This window comes from Chrysemys picta, chromosome 1, assembly GCF_011386835.1.
Source record: "Chrysemys picta bellii isolate R12L10 chromosome 1, ASM1138683v2, whole genome shotgun sequence".
NCBI classification, from domain to species: Eukaryota; Metazoa; Chordata; order Testudines; family Emydidae; genus Chrysemys; species Chrysemys picta.
In genome coordinates this window covers 132,692,415-132,710,521 of record NC_088791.1, presented here as the reverse complement: position 1 = coordinate 132,710,521, position 18,107 = coordinate 132,692,415, and the positions used below count along the sequence as shown (strand labels likewise).

General features: G+C 43.5%; 1 protein-coding gene across 2 annotated transcripts in view; it reads right to left on the bottom strand.

Moving 5' to 3' along the window:
- The window catches only part of VWF (von Willebrand factor), a 247,614-nt gene that overhangs the window by 87,744 nt on the left and 141,763 nt on the right, over positions 1 to 18,107 (bottom strand). For both annotated transcript variants that reach the window (XM_008165463.4, XM_065570815.1), the window contains exons 30-31: positions 16,975 to 17,118; positions 771 to 914 (exon numbers count right to left, since the gene is read on the bottom strand). In XM_008165463.4, the coding sequence (XP_008163685.2) occupies positions 771 to 914; positions 16,975 to 17,118 (288 nt within the window). The remainder of the gene's footprint in view (positions 1 to 770; positions 915 to 16,974; positions 17,119 to 18,107) is intronic.

Here is an 18,107-nt window from a genome sequence, read left to right as displayed (position 1 = left end):
ACATATATTACTATGTTCTAAATCACTGTAATAGTTATTATGAGATTTATAGTTACAATAACCACTGTAAGATCATGCAAGGTCAACATGAAGAAGCTGGAGACATTCAGAAAATGTTTAAAAGAACTAAAGCTTTGATCATTGGGGACATGCTGTTTTCTTTGTTTCAACACATTTAATTAAAAATAACAACACCGAGCATTTAGATCGTGTTTTACATCAGTAGATTATGAAGTAATTTGTAAAGGAGGATGTTGTTATTTCCATTTTACAGGTGAGGAAACTCAGATACAGAGAGGTGAAGTGCCTATGGTCACACAAGTTATAAAGCCCCATACAGTATATACTGATGCACTTACAGGATGTATAAGTTATGGCAGAATTTGAGCTACTGTTTCTTACTCTGTTTATGAACCTTACAAGAACTATCTCGATGTAAAGGGGTCTAAATTTATGACATTTAAATATTGCCACTGTAATCCAGTCGCATCCATAATGGCACTGAGAGAGTGAAAGGCTGTAAATGGAATGAGGCCTATGTTTGCTAAGTTTCAAACAACAGGTCTGTACTTGCATTACCCCAAAGTTTAGGGGCATCTGGATCTCGGGGTTTTGTTAAGACCCATCTCTACCAAATAGTAAACAATCACATTGAATCACCGCACTCATAACATCATGCCAATGTTTGGATTTCTTTACTCTCCATCCGAGCTTATTACTTAAAAAATTAAGCAAATCAGTAAAATTAGTGGAAAAGTGATAAAATTTACTGTTGATGCTTGCAGAATATGCAGCAGAGTCCACTGGATCCTCCGATTTCTCTGATACAATGATCACTGCTATCTTTGATGCACTGGGTCTTCCTCCATGGGCTTCAGACATAGCATGCTGAACTGCAAAATTTACTGCTTCACCTAGAAGCAAATTAAAAGATATATGAAAGAAGCAATAAATCACTTTCAAAAAGGCTGTAAAAATAAAGCTTCAGTAGTGGATGATGGATAGGGGAAATGCTCTTTTCCAAAGCATTTTTAATGTCTCTCTTTTTTACCATCCTATAAAGCCTCTGTCAGCTTTAGAATTCCACTGATACTACTACTACCTCCCTATATTGAAGGTTTTTCCTAGCTTCCCATAGTCTGAAATAATGGGTGTTTTACTGCCCTTGCCCTGACTTAACCACTGGTGTAAAGCATGTCTTCTGCCTTGAGGATCACCTTGTCTGGGAGTATTACCGTGCCATTGGTTGGGTAGAAGAAAGGAAAGAGGAGGTATCCAAAAGGAACATGTCTTTTATAACCCACCTATTTTTCCTTTCTGTGGAGAAACAGTGACATCCAGTGGACGATTACTACACCAAAACTATAATCACCAGGGTATACTTTACTGTATTTGTCACCTGCACAATTCCCAGAAAAGATCTACTGTGTTCCTGGTTTGTTTAACTTTTGCTATAACTGCAAGGAAGTATATTTCGCCTGATTTCTATCTGCAATTTCTCTGAAATCTGGAAGCTTCGGACTAATCTGGACTATAGCCAAACAAATGCTGCAAAAAAGGATTCATGGAATTCTGTTCAAATGAAAATCACAAATTGGCTTAGATAACATTCATTGTTTCTCTTATTCAATATCTATGAATATTCACTCAAGCAAAGTTCAGAAAGAGAAAGTATTGCAAATACTTGTACTCAGATATATGTTTGCAAATACTTGTACTCAGATATATGTTTGCAGGGGGTATTCACTTTGGAAATGATCATATGCAGCTTTCTTGAAAGCTCTTTTGGGTTTGGGAGTAGAGTGACCAGAGAGCAAGTGTGAAAAATTGGGACACTTTGATTTTCTAGTTGCTTATACAGTAACGCCTCACTTAACGTTGTAGTTCTGTTCCTGAAAAATGTGACTTTAAGCGAAATAATGTTAAGCGAATCCAATTTCCCCATAAGAATTAATGTAAATGGGGGGAAGACGGGGGTTAGGTTCCAGGGATTTTTTTTTTTTTTGCCAGACAAAAGGCATTATATACATTTTAAACAAGCAATTTAACACAGGTATAAGTTTGAAACAATTTTAAAGAAACAATTTAATATTACAATCATCTGAAGGTGCCATAAGTTAGGAGAAGCACGTTGCGCAGCCGCAGTGGCAACTTCCCCTACTGTGCAAGCATCCAGGGCGGGGGACTCAACCCTAGGCCTGCTCAGTGCACCCCTTCCCCCAAGTCCCCACCCTTAACCTGCCTCTTCTCTCCCCCCCCACCTCCTCCCCCTTTACTCCACACCCGCGTCCTCGCTCCACCCGCCTCCCTCCCCTGCCTCCTGCCTGTGGCAATCAGCTGGTTTGCGGAGTTCAGGAGGCAGGAAGGAGGGGGGAGGAGTGAGGACTTGGCGCGCAGGCTCCCCCTCCCTCCCCTGCCTCCTGAATGCCGCAAACCAGCTGATTGCTGCGGGCAGGAGGCGGGGGGGAGCAGGGGGAAGGCACTGATCCGTGGGGTCCGCCAGCGGGCAGGAGACGCTGCGGGTGTGTGTGTAGGGGAGCTGATAGGGGGGCTGCCAGCTGTGGACAAAGCAGACAGCCAAACGACGTTATAGAGAAGCATTGCATGACTTTAAACTAGCATGTTCTGTAATGGAACAGGGACATAAGATCGAAACGACGTTAAGTGAGAGGACGTTAAGTGGGGAGTTATTGTATAAGGCAAAGCCTTTAATATCAGGCTGTCTGGTTACCCTATTTGGAAGTCACCAGTTTAGAGAGCAGAAATGATACCATGTGACTTATATAACGTTTATAACAAGGTGAATAGTGGGTTAAGAATAATCAATACTTGAAACTACAGTTGCAGGGAATAGTTTATGAGCAGTCCCCAAGGCAGAAAATATTTTTGCACAAGCATTCACTGAATAATTTTGAATAACAAACACGTTCATAAAATATAGGAAGCCTGGTCACATATAATCCACCAAGAGGACACCGGAACAGCTCTCATGCTTAAACTCTTTTGATTTAATGCCCTCTGCATCATGCCCCCAACAATTGTTTCATTAGCGGAGACAGACCTCCTTTTCTCAAATTACTGAAAGCAAGGGCAGCCTCTAGGAAGCCCACTCAGCATATTGGTTATTGCTAGCCTGGCAGCAGCAGGTGACTTCTCTGCAGAGCTACAGAGTAGGAAATCATGCTTTCGAGAGGTCCTAAGAAGCATCAGGCTTCATATATGTGCCTGAAGAGTTCTAAGATGTTAAGCTGAACTCTCCCACCTCTCATCTCACAGCCCTGCTTCAGGAGGGTCTTCTCCTTCCCTCAAACAAGATGTCTTCCACCCACCTGATTCTCCAAGATCCCCTACTCCCTAGACAACTTACAGCCTCCCTGCCCCCCTTATCTCAGCTACTGGCCCTCTTCTCCCATGTTACCAGCAATGTGTTATTCCTTCCCCACCAAGGCTTGGCACCCAACAAGCACAGCCTCTGCCAGAAGAGCTGAGACCCACCAGCGAGGGCCAGCAAATCCAATCAGATTTACTGCAGTCTTGAGTTCCAAAGCGGCCATACTTTACAGTGACCAGAAACCTCCTTCCTCCTGGCACAGCTGCCTCCGCTGGCAATCTTCTGACCCTTGAAAACTGCCCAGTCCCCAAGTATGAGCCAGAGTCCTATGTGTATCTGAAGCACCAGCTTGACCACAATCTCTGCCATACATGCTTTTGCTTTTTAGTAATTACCATAGGGAGGCTGGAAGGGTGGTAGAAACGGAACATGGCAAGTGTGAGAGACCCAGATCAGTGCAGTACAGGAGTCTGGTAGAGGGCAAATATACTGGTCACTAGATGAGTAGTTTTCTGTTCCCTGAGTGACCAGAGCAGGGGCTGCACTAGAGTAATCAGGAACCTGCTAGAACCAGTTAAGGCAGGCAGGCTAATTAGGACATCTGGAGCCAATTAAGAAGAAGCTGCTAGAATCAATTAAGGCAGGCTAATCAGGGCACCTGGTCTTTAAAAAGGAGCTCACTTCAGTTTGAGGTGTGAGTGTGAGGAGCTGGGAGCAAGAGGTGCAAGGAGCTGAGTGAGAGGGTGTGCTGCTGGAGGACTGAGAAGCACAAGCATTATCAGACACCAGGAGGAAGGTCCTGTGTTGAGAATAAGGAAGGTGTTTGGAGGAGGCCATGGGGAAGTAGCCCAGGGAGTTGTAGCTGTCATGCAGCTGTTACAGGAGGCACTATAGACAGCTGCAGTCCACAGGGCCCTGGACTGGAACCCGGAATAGAGGGCAGGCCCAGGTTCCCCCCAAACCTCCCAATTGACCTGAACTGTGGGTTCTTCCAGAGGGAAAGGTCTCTAGGCTGTTCCCCCAATCCACACGGTGAATCTCTGAGGCAATATCTGCCAATAAGCACAAGACCCACCAAGATAGAGGAGGAACTTTGTCACACAAGCTATTTATAACTAATAGATATAACAAAATATAAGGACAGAATTAACATGAAAATTTCTGTTTCCATCCCCCAGAGTCCTCCTTGCTGCTTAATAACCCTGAAGATTCATTTATTTTGACCTGTCTCTGATAAAACACTCCTCTACTCATCCTCAAAGCAAGCCATCTTCCAGGCAGATGAAAACAATAAACTGGGGGCGGGGGGAGACCCACCAACCTCTTGGTTGTTCTATGAAAGACTTTTTGGTTTCTGTTTCCTTTGTTTTATATATAAGAAAATCAAGTTTTCCACAGATTTATTTCAATGGAAAACAAAAACCAGATTGTTACAAGATATAACACAATAGAAAATACTTTTCAGTTTACCAAATTTTCGGTGGATATTCCCACCCACCCCCCCTTTCTGGACCACATCTAGAGAAGGGAACCACATAGATGTAGGCGAGAAATACCAATCACAAAGCACATGGGATAGCCCAGAGATCAGAGACAGATTTTTTGCATAGTACCTGTGTTGATACAAACCATTGATCCAGCATTTCTGAATGTTGTTTTAAGATGCATTAGAATGGGGCAACAACCCTGCATTTTCAGATCCATGAAGGACATTATAAATGTTCACATTAAAATGACAAACATAAGGTACTGTGGTAAATCAAGGCTTAGACACTTCAGTGATGGGCACTATAGAAAACCCTAAGTTCAATATCAGGGGGTAGCCGTTAACTCACGAAAGCTTATGCCCAAATAAATCTGTTAGTCTTTAAGGTGCCACCAGACTCCTTGTTGTTTTTGTAGATACAGACTAACACGGCTACCCCCTGATACTAAGTTCAATAGAAATCGTCCCAACTACTCTTGCATGGTAAAGCCAAGAAATCTTTTTCTTTAAAGAAAATATGGGAATGACCAAATATATACTATTTATTAATGACATCGGGTATAATCCTAGCTCCACTGAAGTCAATGGGAGTTTTGCTCATAGTCAAGGGATTTCACTCATACTGTTTTTCTTCTCTGGGGAAACAAAACAAAACACAGCAATTTACTTGCATGTTCCTTAGGCCCAGACTAGTAGACAATACGTTGCCACAAATTGGCCATTATTGTAAGTTATCCTAGGCCTGTTACTAAATATATGGCTTATTATTTCAAATGGTTTGTGTTTCCTATGAATATATAAATATAAAACAATAACTTCAATAATAACTTCTATGTATTTTTGGTGCTAGACTCACAGCCTATGAAAAATAGATGTGGAAGTCTTCAATGCTAAAGGCCTTCATTACATACTGCAGGGGGGGGAAAGCATCATGCAACACTTACACAATATGCAAATACCTATAGAGGATTGTGGAGTGTGATGGGACAAACCCAGAATACCCCTGCACTACGAGTGTTGCAGCATGCGTCTCCACTGCCTCTGGAGGTAATAGGCCCACTTCTGGTCTCTGCAGGCATAATGGCCAACATTTTGAACACATGGAGATCTAAATTTGGGCTTCTAAATTCTGAACTATAAGATCTGATTTTCAAAAGTGCTCAATTAGCTCCCAGAAACTTTTTCACTGAAATCAATGGAAGCTACTGGGTACTCAGCATCTTTGAAAATGATCCCACTTAAGCCTGATCTACACTACAAAGTCAGGTTGACATACAGTCGTCTTGCTTCGATCTATGTGTGCACGTGTCTACGCTCAGGCCATGTCTACGCTACAAACTGTGATCAACAAAAGTTATGTACAGTACAGCTACCAAAGTTTGTATATCGCCTGGGGGCCTGTATGCTTGGCTGCTTGCATGACCACTGCACATGTTCACCAGGAGTGCTTGTGTCGATGTAAAGTGGAGTGCACCACAGGCAAGTAGCCCACTGTGCCACATGCTGCCATCCAGCACAATGCATTTTGGGAAAATTTTGCAAAGTGCTGTGGGATAGAAATGACTTGCAGAGGGATCTCAGGGAGCTAGAGGTCAAGTTCCCAGAATGCAACTTTCTCCATCCCATAATGCCACCCATATCCCATAGATTCCATGCCTTTTTTAAAAAAAAAATCCCACAAACCCATCTCTGACAGAAGCATGGAGCCCAATGATTCTCCTGTATTTGAAGACCTGCAGGAAGTACCACAAGAATGGGGGACATGATGATTTCTTCAAGGACAGTTTGTTGAGGTACATAGCAAAATATAATTCATGGTTGTTGGTGGTGTTCACGGAGCAGCTGCAGACAGTCAAGCGCTACTTCTGGGCCTGAGAAATGAGCACTGACTGGTGGGATCACATCATATTGCAAGTTTGGGATGATGATCAGAGGCTGCGGAACTTTCAGATGTGAAAGGCCACATTCCTGGATCTGTGCGCTGAGCTCACCCCAGCCCTCCAGTGCAAGGGACATCAGAACGAGAGCTGTACTGACAGTAGAGAAGTGAGTGGCGATCACATTGTGGAAACTTGCAATGCCAGATTGCTACCAGTCAGTGGGAAATCATTTTGGAATTGGAAAATTCACTGTGGAGGCCGTTGTCATGCAAATGCATAGGGCCATTACTTGTCTCTAGCTATGCAGGACTGTTACTTTTGGCAACGTGCAGGTCACAGTGGATGGATTTGAAGCAGTGGAGTTCCTGAACTGAGGTGGGGTGATAGCATGCATATATTCATTTAGGCAGCAGCCCACTTTGCCTTAGAATACATCAAGAGAAAGGGCTACTTTTTTATGGCTATGCAAACATTGGTGGATCACTGGTAGTGCTTCAGAGAGCAGTATGGGCTGGTCAGAGAAGGTGCATGATGCTCCCATCTTTAAGAACACTGGATTGTTTAGAAAGCTGCAAGAGGGGACGTTCTTTCCCAACCAGCAGATTATCATTGGCGATATTGAAATGGCAAGAATGATTCTAGGGAACCCAGCCTACCTATTGCTCCCCTTGTTTATGAAGCCATACACTGGCCACCACAACAGCACCCAGGAAAGAGTCAACTACTGGTTCAGGAGGTCCAGAATGAGAGCTGAATGTGCTTTTGATTGAAGGGATTCTGGCTAGGATTCTAGATTGGATCTCATGAGAAAAATATCCCAACGCTTATAGCTGCCTGTTGTGTCCTGCATAATGAGGCAAAAGCTACCGCTAGAGTGGTGGTAGAGTGGCTGGTTGCTGACTTTGAACAAGGGCTAATAGAAGAGCCCAACATGGAGCTACGTGGTTGAGGGAGGCTTTAAAAGAGCTGGAGTGTTGTCTGGCCCTGGAGCGTTGGATGTTGATAAGAAGTGTGCAGTGCTTGCTGTACATTTAGAAATATGACTGGGTCTTTTCCTGAAGCTATCAGTTCTGTGGGGCTTGGTGTGTATTTACAAAGACTGTTTGTTTTGACTACCCTATGCATTCTGCAGTTTTTGTTGTGACCTAAAAGATAATTTGATTCTCCAAAATAGAACCTTGAGAAAAAAAAAACAGGACAGAAAAATCATTGTACAAACCCCCGCAGGCAATGTTATACAAACTTAACAAATTAACAGGGTGAAAATTTAAAAGTAGAAAGGATGTAAACATTTATGTCCACTTGAGTGTACAAATTGTAGTCCATTGTGGCTCTGCATACACCAGCCACGGTTCTCACAGGTCAGTGCATGTGAAACTGTGGTTTTCCTTGCTGTCCCTGGCATGGAATGACAGAGGCAAGGATATGGCTTGTGAGACCATGTGGTATGTTGGGGGGTGCAGGGAACAGCAACAATGAAGTTCACCAGTGATTGCAAAGGGTAGAGTCTGGGATTCTTGGACCTGTAGGTCAACCAGGGTTTGCAGCATTTGGGTTAGCTGCCTGAGGGCATCCTATTGGGGATCGATTTATCGCATCTAGCGTAGACGCGATAAAATCGATCCCCGATCACTCTGCCGTCGACTCCGGAACTCCACCGCAGCGAGAAGCGGAAGCAGAGTCGACGGGGGAGTGGCAGCGGTCGACTCACCGCCGTCCTCACAGCCAGGTAAGTAGACCTAAAATACGCAACTTCAGCTCGCGAATAGCGTAGCTGAAGTTGCATTTCTTAGGTCAACACCCCCCCCCCCCGTAGTGTAGACCTAGCCTGAGAAGCCTCATTACGTCCAGGTGCATCTCCCCCTCTTTGTCCTGCTGGGACTCCTAGGCCTTTGTTCCATCTTTTTCTCTTTCCATGCTGTTGATCACATTGGCCCTCCAAGCCCTTCATTCATGGGTCCAATACAACAGTGGCTTGCAGGAGCTCACAGAACATGTCCTCTCTAGTCCTCTTCTTTCTCATCCTCATCAGCATTGGGTGTTCTGTGGGCATGGAGGGAGCATCCCTCAAGACTGCAGCAGGAGGAGCTGCTGATAAAAACCGATAGATATACCACTGGATTTACAGTCACCATGAACGTGAAAGACAAGTTTCAAAAATTCCTTCCATTATTCCCATAAACACTTGTAATAAGAAATGTTTATCGACACTTCAGCTTTGGAGCACTTCTGCACCACACCACTCTCAGGCCCCAGCCATGTTGAGTATGGCCCACCAGGGGCAAGTGGGGGAAGATTTTCTGTTGCATGAGGCTATTGAATTTCAGCCCCTATTCCATGGGTACATTTATAGGACAATGGCACTGAATGTTGGCACTATTTTCCACAGGCAGTGGTGATTTTAGCTGGTCTCACTCCCGAGGGTTACAAAGGTACAGAGAACACAGCTGCTACTGGCATCCTGAAATCACCTGAGCCTGTGTGCCGCTAGCCTGTTTACTGAAGTCATTGCAGAAAGGTGTGGGAAAGTTTCCTACTGCAGAGAAAGAAATAAAGCTGCCATTCTTAGAAACCTTTGGGGGAGTATTGCAGAGTATCTCCATGAAAGTGTCATCAAGATCTCTCAGCAGATTAAAAGGGATGTGGCTAAGTACATGAACAAACTGTTCTACATGCCTAACCCAACAGAGGAATTAAAAAGTAATGCCAATTCTGCCTGTTTGTTGTACCTCTGTCTCTCCTTGTATGAGTAAAACAGTAAAAAGTTGATATTGCGGTCTTCTTAGCTTGGGGATAGGCCAAATGCCATCTTTAAATGTGAGCACTGTAAGGAAAAATGCATGCACACACTTACCCAAGTTCCCTTCCCCTTCATCAGGCTCATTTGTGCTCGCCTGTGGGACTCGCTACACTGTGGCAGAGTCTCAAAAAGGTACTGGCTCATGGCATTGCTGGAATCCCCCGTTTTGTCTCCTCCTCTGCACACCCTCCTTCTCCACACTGTTCACAGTTGTGGTCAACATCTTAGGCTCCTCCAACATATACAGTGGTCTGTGGGGTTCTGGCAGGGTCTCTGCCAAGTATGGCATGCAGTTCCTTGTAGAAGCATCAGGTCTGTGACACAGCATCAGATCTATTCTTGACCTCCCTGGTCTCGTGGAATCCCTGGTGAAGTTTCTTTGCTTTCATGCAGCATTGCTGCTGATCCCTGTTGCACCCCTTTGCCTGAACCCCTTTGCCTACACCCCCCCCACGCAATCTGCTCAGAGATGTCCACCTTCCTATAGCTGGTCCATAGCTGTGCTTGCACAGTGTCTTCTCCCCACAGGCCCAGGAGATCTAACACTTCCTCTTTACTCCAGGCAGGAATGCATCTAGTGTGTGGAACTAGAATGGTCAGTTGGGCAGCTGCATACAACAAGGGTGAGCTGCTAGGTGTGTTCATCATGGTGGGCCATCATGAAAAGCCATTTAAAAAAAAACACATGGGGAGGTTTAAAGTGGGGCTGGCTTCCGGTCTCTGTGACCCCTGGGGAGAGGAGTATAAAATTGTGACCACTCTGATCACTGTTGCAGTGAAGAGGCCATTGTGGGACAGCTGCTGGAGGACTGTTAGGGTCGACACAGGTCAGGAAGTGTCCTACTTGCACTGCAACAACCTCAGTAAGTCAACCATGGCCTTATGCCATTCAGGGAGGTGGTTTTACTGCGTTGCTGTGATGGGGCACTTACATCAGCCAGGCACCTAAAAAAAGGGCCTGGACTCCTAACTTTAGGCACTTATTTTTTGAAAAACTTGGCCAGTACTTCCAAGGGCTACTGCAGTGATGCTACACCTCCTTCTTTCAGAGAACCCATGCAGAAATCTTCATATGATTTTCTGAAGTTGTATAGAACAAGAAATTCAGATACAATATAATAATTAAAAATTAGTCTCCAAATAGACGCGGTGCCTAGATCATAGAAGGAAAGGGATAATGGTGCTTATTGCATATGATTTTAGTGATTTCTTTTTCCTAACCCATGACTCTCAAGAAAGGTCCTGAATAAGCTTTTCCATGGCCTACCATCTATCTCAGCACTCCCTGAACAAGATTGTAGAGTGAAGATAAAATGGCTGGATTAATTTTTAGTAAATCATTTGATACAGTGATGGACAAACTCTTACTTTGAAGGAGTAGTTTAAATTGGCTTGGCTACAAGCATATTGCAAGGACTGAAAGCTGATTAAATGAGCACTAAAAAACCATAATGATAAAAGGCAATGTGCTGAGTTGGGTGGGAATTGTTGAATGGGAAGCCACAGGGATCCATGCTAGAGCTTGTCTTATTGAATACTTTCATTCATGAACTGGGAAGGACGGGGAATGCAGCACGTTAATTAGAATCACAGATATGAGATTGGAAGCAGTTACGAGCATTCCCAGTGAATGAAGAGAAAGTGTACATCATGACCTAGAAACACATTAGAAATATGGGCAGGATATAACAAAATGAGATTCAACCTGGAAGAAGCCAACTGAGGGAAAATATATTCCAATACATTAATGGTGTCATGGGGAGACACTGGGAAAGCAGAAATTGCTTAAAGATCCTTTTCTTTAATTTTGTCTGAAGTGAGGGATAAGATGTAAAATCCATTGGGGTACTGTAGGGTTGTGAGAGACAAGGGAATCCAACTAGGCTGAGGTTCCTGCATAAATCTTATAAAACATGATCTCAAATGGGCCCAGTAGTTTCACTAACACCTCCACAATGGTTTTAACCAAGGAGGTAAAGTTCTGCAGAGGTCTTAATTACCAGTGTCTATTGAAAACTGCCTGGGAAAGAAGTCAAAAGAAATGGTTCCTAAGTACACAAGAAGGGTAAAGCAACAGCCACTTAATCAGAAGCCAGTGGCCTGATCTGTTTGCCTACCTGTGGAGTTATTCCTGACCCCTTAAATCTGTGTTTAAATCTTAATTTAGGACTTGTCTATACAGAAAAGTTATAACAGAGGTTGTGAATTTAAAATGTAATATCTATTCCAGAATAACTCCATGCCAGGACACACTTATTGCAGAACAAGGCCTGGTCTACACCTAAAACTTAGGTCAACCTAACCACGCTGCTCAAGACTGCAAAATTTTGTACCCTGACCAGCATAATTAGGTTGTCCCAACCCTTGGTGTAGACACGGCTAGGTCAGTGGAAGGACCCTTCCATCGACTGAGCTACCACCTCTGGGAGAGGTGGATTAACTAAATTGACCAAAAAAATCCTTCTGTCAACATAGGAAGCACCTACACTATTGCAGCACAACTGCAACGCCATAGGTGTGCCACTGTAGCATAGAGACAACCTAAGAGTGCCCTTCTCTTGTTTAGCTTAATCCACTTCCAATCTCCTAGCTATTTCAAAATAACTCACATGTAGACAAGCCATTACCAATTGAAGCTAAGTTAATATCAGCCAGCAGTAAGATAGATCTCATTATTATAGTATCTGCACACCTCAAAACTTGAAACAAGTTTATTCTCACAACAAGCTAAGAAAGTGCTGTTATCCAAATGGAAACCCAAGGCACAGAGAGACTAAGGGATTTGCTCTAGGTCACACACAGGAAGTCTCTGGTGGAGTAGGGAACTGAACCCAGCTCTCCAGAGTCAAAGGCAAGTGCCTTAACTACTAAACTATATACATCTTTGTCCAACTGTCCATACAACTGAAACTATTTAAAAACAGATCTTACTCCAAATGGTACAATGTTTGTGTTTAGACAAGCCCTTAGATTAAATAGCCCAACCACTTGGTGAGATCATTTATTTCCTTTCATCTAAACTTGAACAATTCTTGTCCCTTACTGACATAGCTGTGCCAGTAAAAGCAGCAATGTAGAAGCAGTGATACCATCAAAAAAGTCCTTTTACTGAGATAGCTTTATACCAGTTCCCCGAACAAAGTAACTGTCTCTCCATAAGGAGGGTTTACTGTGATAGCTCCAGCAGTAAACCCTTTTCAGTGTAGGCAAGGTCTGAGGGACTGTGAAGAGCTCCTGACACTTATTCTGGACAACTCTGGTTGCCACTAAAACCATCTGTGGACCCCAGCCTCTATTTCTGTAGGAATTTCTGAGCAAGGCAGTCATGAGTTAAAAATGTGATTGTAAAGCATGTTAAAGGATCAGAATCTCTTGCTCTAGATTCAAGTTGGCCGCCAATGTACCTAACTGATATAAAAATGAAAAATTTTAACTGACAACTCTGAGTCTTAATGTGAGCCTACTAGACTGTCTATGGACAAGTCACCCTTAAATATTTAAGAATCCAAAGAGGCAATGAATCTTATCCAGGCCTGGTAATCTGTTAGAACAAGTGAATTTGAAGTTGTACCTTCTGAGGAACCAGAGGGCTTATACAGCAAACTGTTTATTCAACCTTAATTATGACAGAGCATGTTCAATGCTGTGCTTTAAATATGTAGGTGTCCAGTGCTTAATCTATAATGAAAGAAGTTCTGGGGCTCAAGCAATGTTTTCACATTCATCACTGATGTAGCAAGCTCAGAGGTGCTGAGGCTATGAACTGCCAAGACTAGAGATGCCGGGGCTCAGCCCTGGCACAAATTAAGCACTGTTGGTGTCCTTGACAACTATGAAATAAGAATATTACAGACACAAAAGAAAACTCCTTTAAAAGAACATTATTAAGGTTGCAAAAGTCAAGCAACAAATGATAGGGAATACCAGAATTAAGGCTGCCTGTGCAACCTAATTTGGCCCCCTTGTGTATATGCATTATGATACAGTCTTTAATTACATGATCACATACTATTTTTTTCCACAGGATCCTTGCCTCATTCAGTGCACAGGATGGATGGCGCTCTCTTGGTGACCAGCAATTCAGTTTTTTGTTTTCTCCTTATTGTTAATGTGTAGCCTGAGGCTTTATTTACTACACACTGTTCAAACCCTGCTCTGGACACAGAATTGGTAATTTCCTCATAGGCATTTCTATGGTGCTCATCACTGTAATACCTGTGAATAATATCTTCACAACACCATTGTGAGGACAGGAGGCATTAGTATCCTGGTTCTACAGATAGGGAGCTGAGGTATGGAGAGATTAACGTCAAACATGTTCACTAATTTGGAGTGCTTGAGCTGAGACACGTAGGACCTGAGTTTCAGAGTACTTAGCATTAGACAGCACTTTTTATATTCAAAGCACAGCTCCCATTGCAGCTGACAGTGCCCAACACTTCTGAAAAGCAGACCTCAAGGTCTGAAGTCAGGCACTCAGAAAATGAGGAACTCACAATTAGTGATCATCTTTGAAAGTGACTTGCCCAGCATCACGTAGAAACCCCGTGGCAGAGGCCAGGGATAAAATCCAATTCTCCTGTGTAGCATTCCACTGCCTGCACCATGAGACTGTCCTTTCTCTTCTTGCAGTCCCCTGCCTCATTCATTGCATATCTTCCAGCTTCTGCAGCAAATGATGCAGAGCTGCTACAGATAACATCCTCCTTTATTACACAGCCCTGATTCATCCCCAGAGCAGGTCAATCCTGTGTACTGAATGAGGTAGAGGTCCTGTGCAAAAACTAGTATGTGATCATGTAATTAAAGACTATCATACTGAATATGACCAAAGGGAGTGAATTAAGTTTGCACAGGCAGCATTAATTCTGGCATTTCCTTACTTTTGAGTCCTTGATTTTGCAACCTTAACATTATTGCAATGTAGGTTTTTTTGATGCAATTTCCTACATTTTAAAAATCTTAAAAATTGAAACAACAAAAATTACATCACAGAACCATATTGAGCCCCAACAGGGGTCATCAGCAGGGTTGGGATCTTTACATGCACATTTCAGTCCTCCACTACTTAAGCTAACAAAGTAAATGGTAGCAATTGTAGGATCTAATCTTCTATGTGCACCTGCCACAAGAGGGGATGCAAATCTTTGTCAGTGGGTTTCACAGGAATTTGCTAAGGAAAGGCAAATGAATATTGAGATTTAGAAACACTGTGTTCACTCTTCCTGTAGGGGACTATGGTCTAGTGGGTGCAGATCCCTTTACCCCCATCCCCCTAGCATCTCCCTGTCCTATTCTGCTCATATCCCTTCATCACTGCTGCTATCCCCCCAGCTCCTGCCCCAGTCCCCCTACTACTTTTTTACTCCTTTCCAACTCCCACCTCTTCCTGGTTTGCCACTCCCACCCCACACACCTTCCTCCTATCCTGTACCCCTGACTCCTACATTGCTCCTGCCTGTCTCCTCCCATCTTCCAGCTCCTGACTTTTAGTTCCTACCTCTGTCCCTGTCTCCTGCTTATGAGCCCCCACACTCCTATTTTCCCCCACATTCTGAGAACAGGAAATATTACTGTAAAGGTAAATACCAGGGAGTGGCAAAGCTCCCCCTTTTAATAAAACCGCATCCACTCTATGAGGAATTGGAACCCTTACTACACTGAAACCTCTGCAAGTGTGGCCCTGCCAACCTGCGACACGCCCCCAGCTCTGCAGCTTTGATACAGCTAGCTGTTTGTAAATTGTAGGAACACTAAAGAGTTATCATGCATGTAGTTCACACCCTGAGCATCAACAAACAAGCTACCTGGAACTATGCAAGGGCCTAAGCAAAGAGAGTTTTACCATAGGGACCAATCCTGCAGCTGTTCCTGACATGAATACCCCCACTGACTGTAAAGGGACTACTCATAATGGTATGGGCGTAAGGATTGCACAGGATCATGTTTAGAGTATGGGAGAAACTATGCAAATGAGAAGCAGCAATGCTGGTATTGGAGTGACAATGCTGGTTGATGTATTAAACCCTTGAGCATGCCCAGGATGAACGAAGGATGAGATTTTCAAAGCCACCTAATGGATTTTAACACCCAAATTGAGGCGTCCAAATCTTGTAGGCAGCCTGGATGTTTCCAGAAGCCTGAACGCTGGCAGACTGAGCTGAGTGCTCATGCATTTACCAAGAGCACTGAGCCTTCTAGTCCTGACTCACTGATGCTTATTAAATGCTCTGGGATGCAGGATCAAGACCACAGTGACTGACTTTACTTGCTTGGGAGGAGCAATTTCTATTCCATTCAGGGTCTCAGACCACCTCCCTCATTGTGGTATCTGAGTGCCTGCCAATGAGAAATAAACAAGTCACTGGCAGCTGTGTAAAGAATCTCCAAGTCCATCTCTTCTCCCCAGGACAGGACCATGTTTTCGTTGCTTATCCTGCTAGCCTTTGTAGTTTACTATACATTACATAGGAGACTTCATGAAACTTATCTATCTGAATATAACAATTTCTCCCACAAAGAGCTTGTAGAAGTCTCATCAGCCATCTGGTATTTTTATTTCTCCAGGCTGAGAAAGCAATCATAGCCAATCCTCCTGCGAACTATGGAGGTCAGGTTTTATTTCTCACTTTTCTATAGCAATAACTCTTTACAGGATGAAGTAGGCCAAAGACCCTAAAATCTGTACACTTCTCTGCTCTTATAGGACCCTGATGCTTGATGGCTGCCAGACAGAATGTGGTTCCAGTCCAGAAGAATGAAATTCTCAGAGTATTTGGTCAAAGGCCTGATATATTGTAATATAATTTGCATTTGTTGAACCTACAACTGGAAAGCTTACACAGTCTTCCCAGGACCATAAGGGAATTTGGGTTACCCAGGAATATTAGGACTAACATAGACATGTTTCTGGGTACAGTTTTGTGGAAGTCATTGAAGCTGACAAATTGGTGATGATCTAAATCCTAAATTACCATTTTCCTTCACTTGCCTGAGAGATACATAACACATGAATACTGAGAACTATTCTAAGGAATAAAGAAAGTCATCGTCTCCTTTCCAGTGTAAAGTGTGGTATGCTATGACCTTTGCAACTCTTAGACAGACACGTTTTAGAGTAAACTGAAACTCCTTGCCCATAAATCAACATGAATGAATTATGAAAGAATATATTCCTAGTGCACCACACTAGCACAGAACCATCTGTCTAAGATAGTATGCAGTGTTGTTGTAGCTGTGTCAGTCCCAGGATAGTAGAAAGAGAAGCTGGGTGAGGTAATATCTTTTATTGGACCAACTTCCACTGGTGAGAGACCTCACTTTCGAGCTTACACCAAGCTTTTCTTCAGGTCAGAAGTTGGACCAATAACAGATATTACCTCACCCATCTTGTGTCACTAATGTCCAAGATAGTGTTTAGGATCAACCTACATTTAAAATTGTTTCCTCCCCCACACACATCCACACAATCACTTACCTAGTTTGCTGGGACCTTGCTCTCTTTGCTGAATTGAGCTCACCCTATTTAGAAGATTTTTACTCTCTTGTGGCATGTTCCATGAAATTTCGAGGGTGTTTGCCCTTGCATACTGGAGAACTGACACTTGAGTCGAGGTATTGCCTGAAGCGGAAAGCAGAAGACAAACGATATAAATAAAAGACAGTCCATCTGAACAATTTAAAAATAAATCTGAAGTCACACTTAATATTAAGTAGAGTTGGTTGGGAATTTTCCATCAGAATGATTTTCTGAAGGAAAATGCAGTTTCCAGAAAATTGAAGTTTTCCACAGGGAAAAAGAATCTTAGTGTTGATAAAAAAAATTGCATTGAGAAAAATTTTAATGAAATTTTTTATTGTGTCAGTTTGACCCACACAGGAATATTTTGTTTTGCTGAACCAACCTGAAATGTTTTGTTTGAATCAGTTCAAACTGCATTTCCCTCACAGTTCATTACCTTATGGGAGTTGTAGTTTGGGTCCCATTCTCTCCTGTGCCCTGATTCCATGGTAGATTAAAGAGACTGGTGGTATTTAGCCAAGATGTTCACATCAAGACTAAACTTTTCAAGCAATAGATCCATGCACCTAAGCATGGGAGGGAATCATGTTGTCAGGACTGGGACCTAAGCAGCATGTCTAGTGGCTGGAATCAGAGTCAGGAGCCATGCCAAGGGCTCAAGAGTTGGAGACCATGGTCAAGGATCAGGAACAAGGCAGGAACTAGAAACACGTCAGGAAAGCAGGAACCAGAAGCATGGCAAGGAAGCCAGCTTCAGGAGTCAGGCAAGGCATGGTCCAATATAGCAGCCAGGTAGAGCCCAGTTGTGCAGACAACTTCCTGTGCCTTTCTTGGGTTTAAATAGGAAACTCTGACCAGAGGTCCTGCCGCTCCTCCACTCAGGACCCAGGAAGGCCACCCTGTTGTGGCTTCAGGTTTCCTGGTCTCTCCGCTTGGGTGGGAATAAGGCAGCAACAGTTGCCTGGGAACCCTGCGGACCCAGATTTGAGACCTGTGGGTTCATGACACTTGCCCCCTTGAAACAAGATATTATCCCCCTCCCTCAAGAATGTAGTCAGGACATTCCCACTAGTTATCAGCCAGGATGG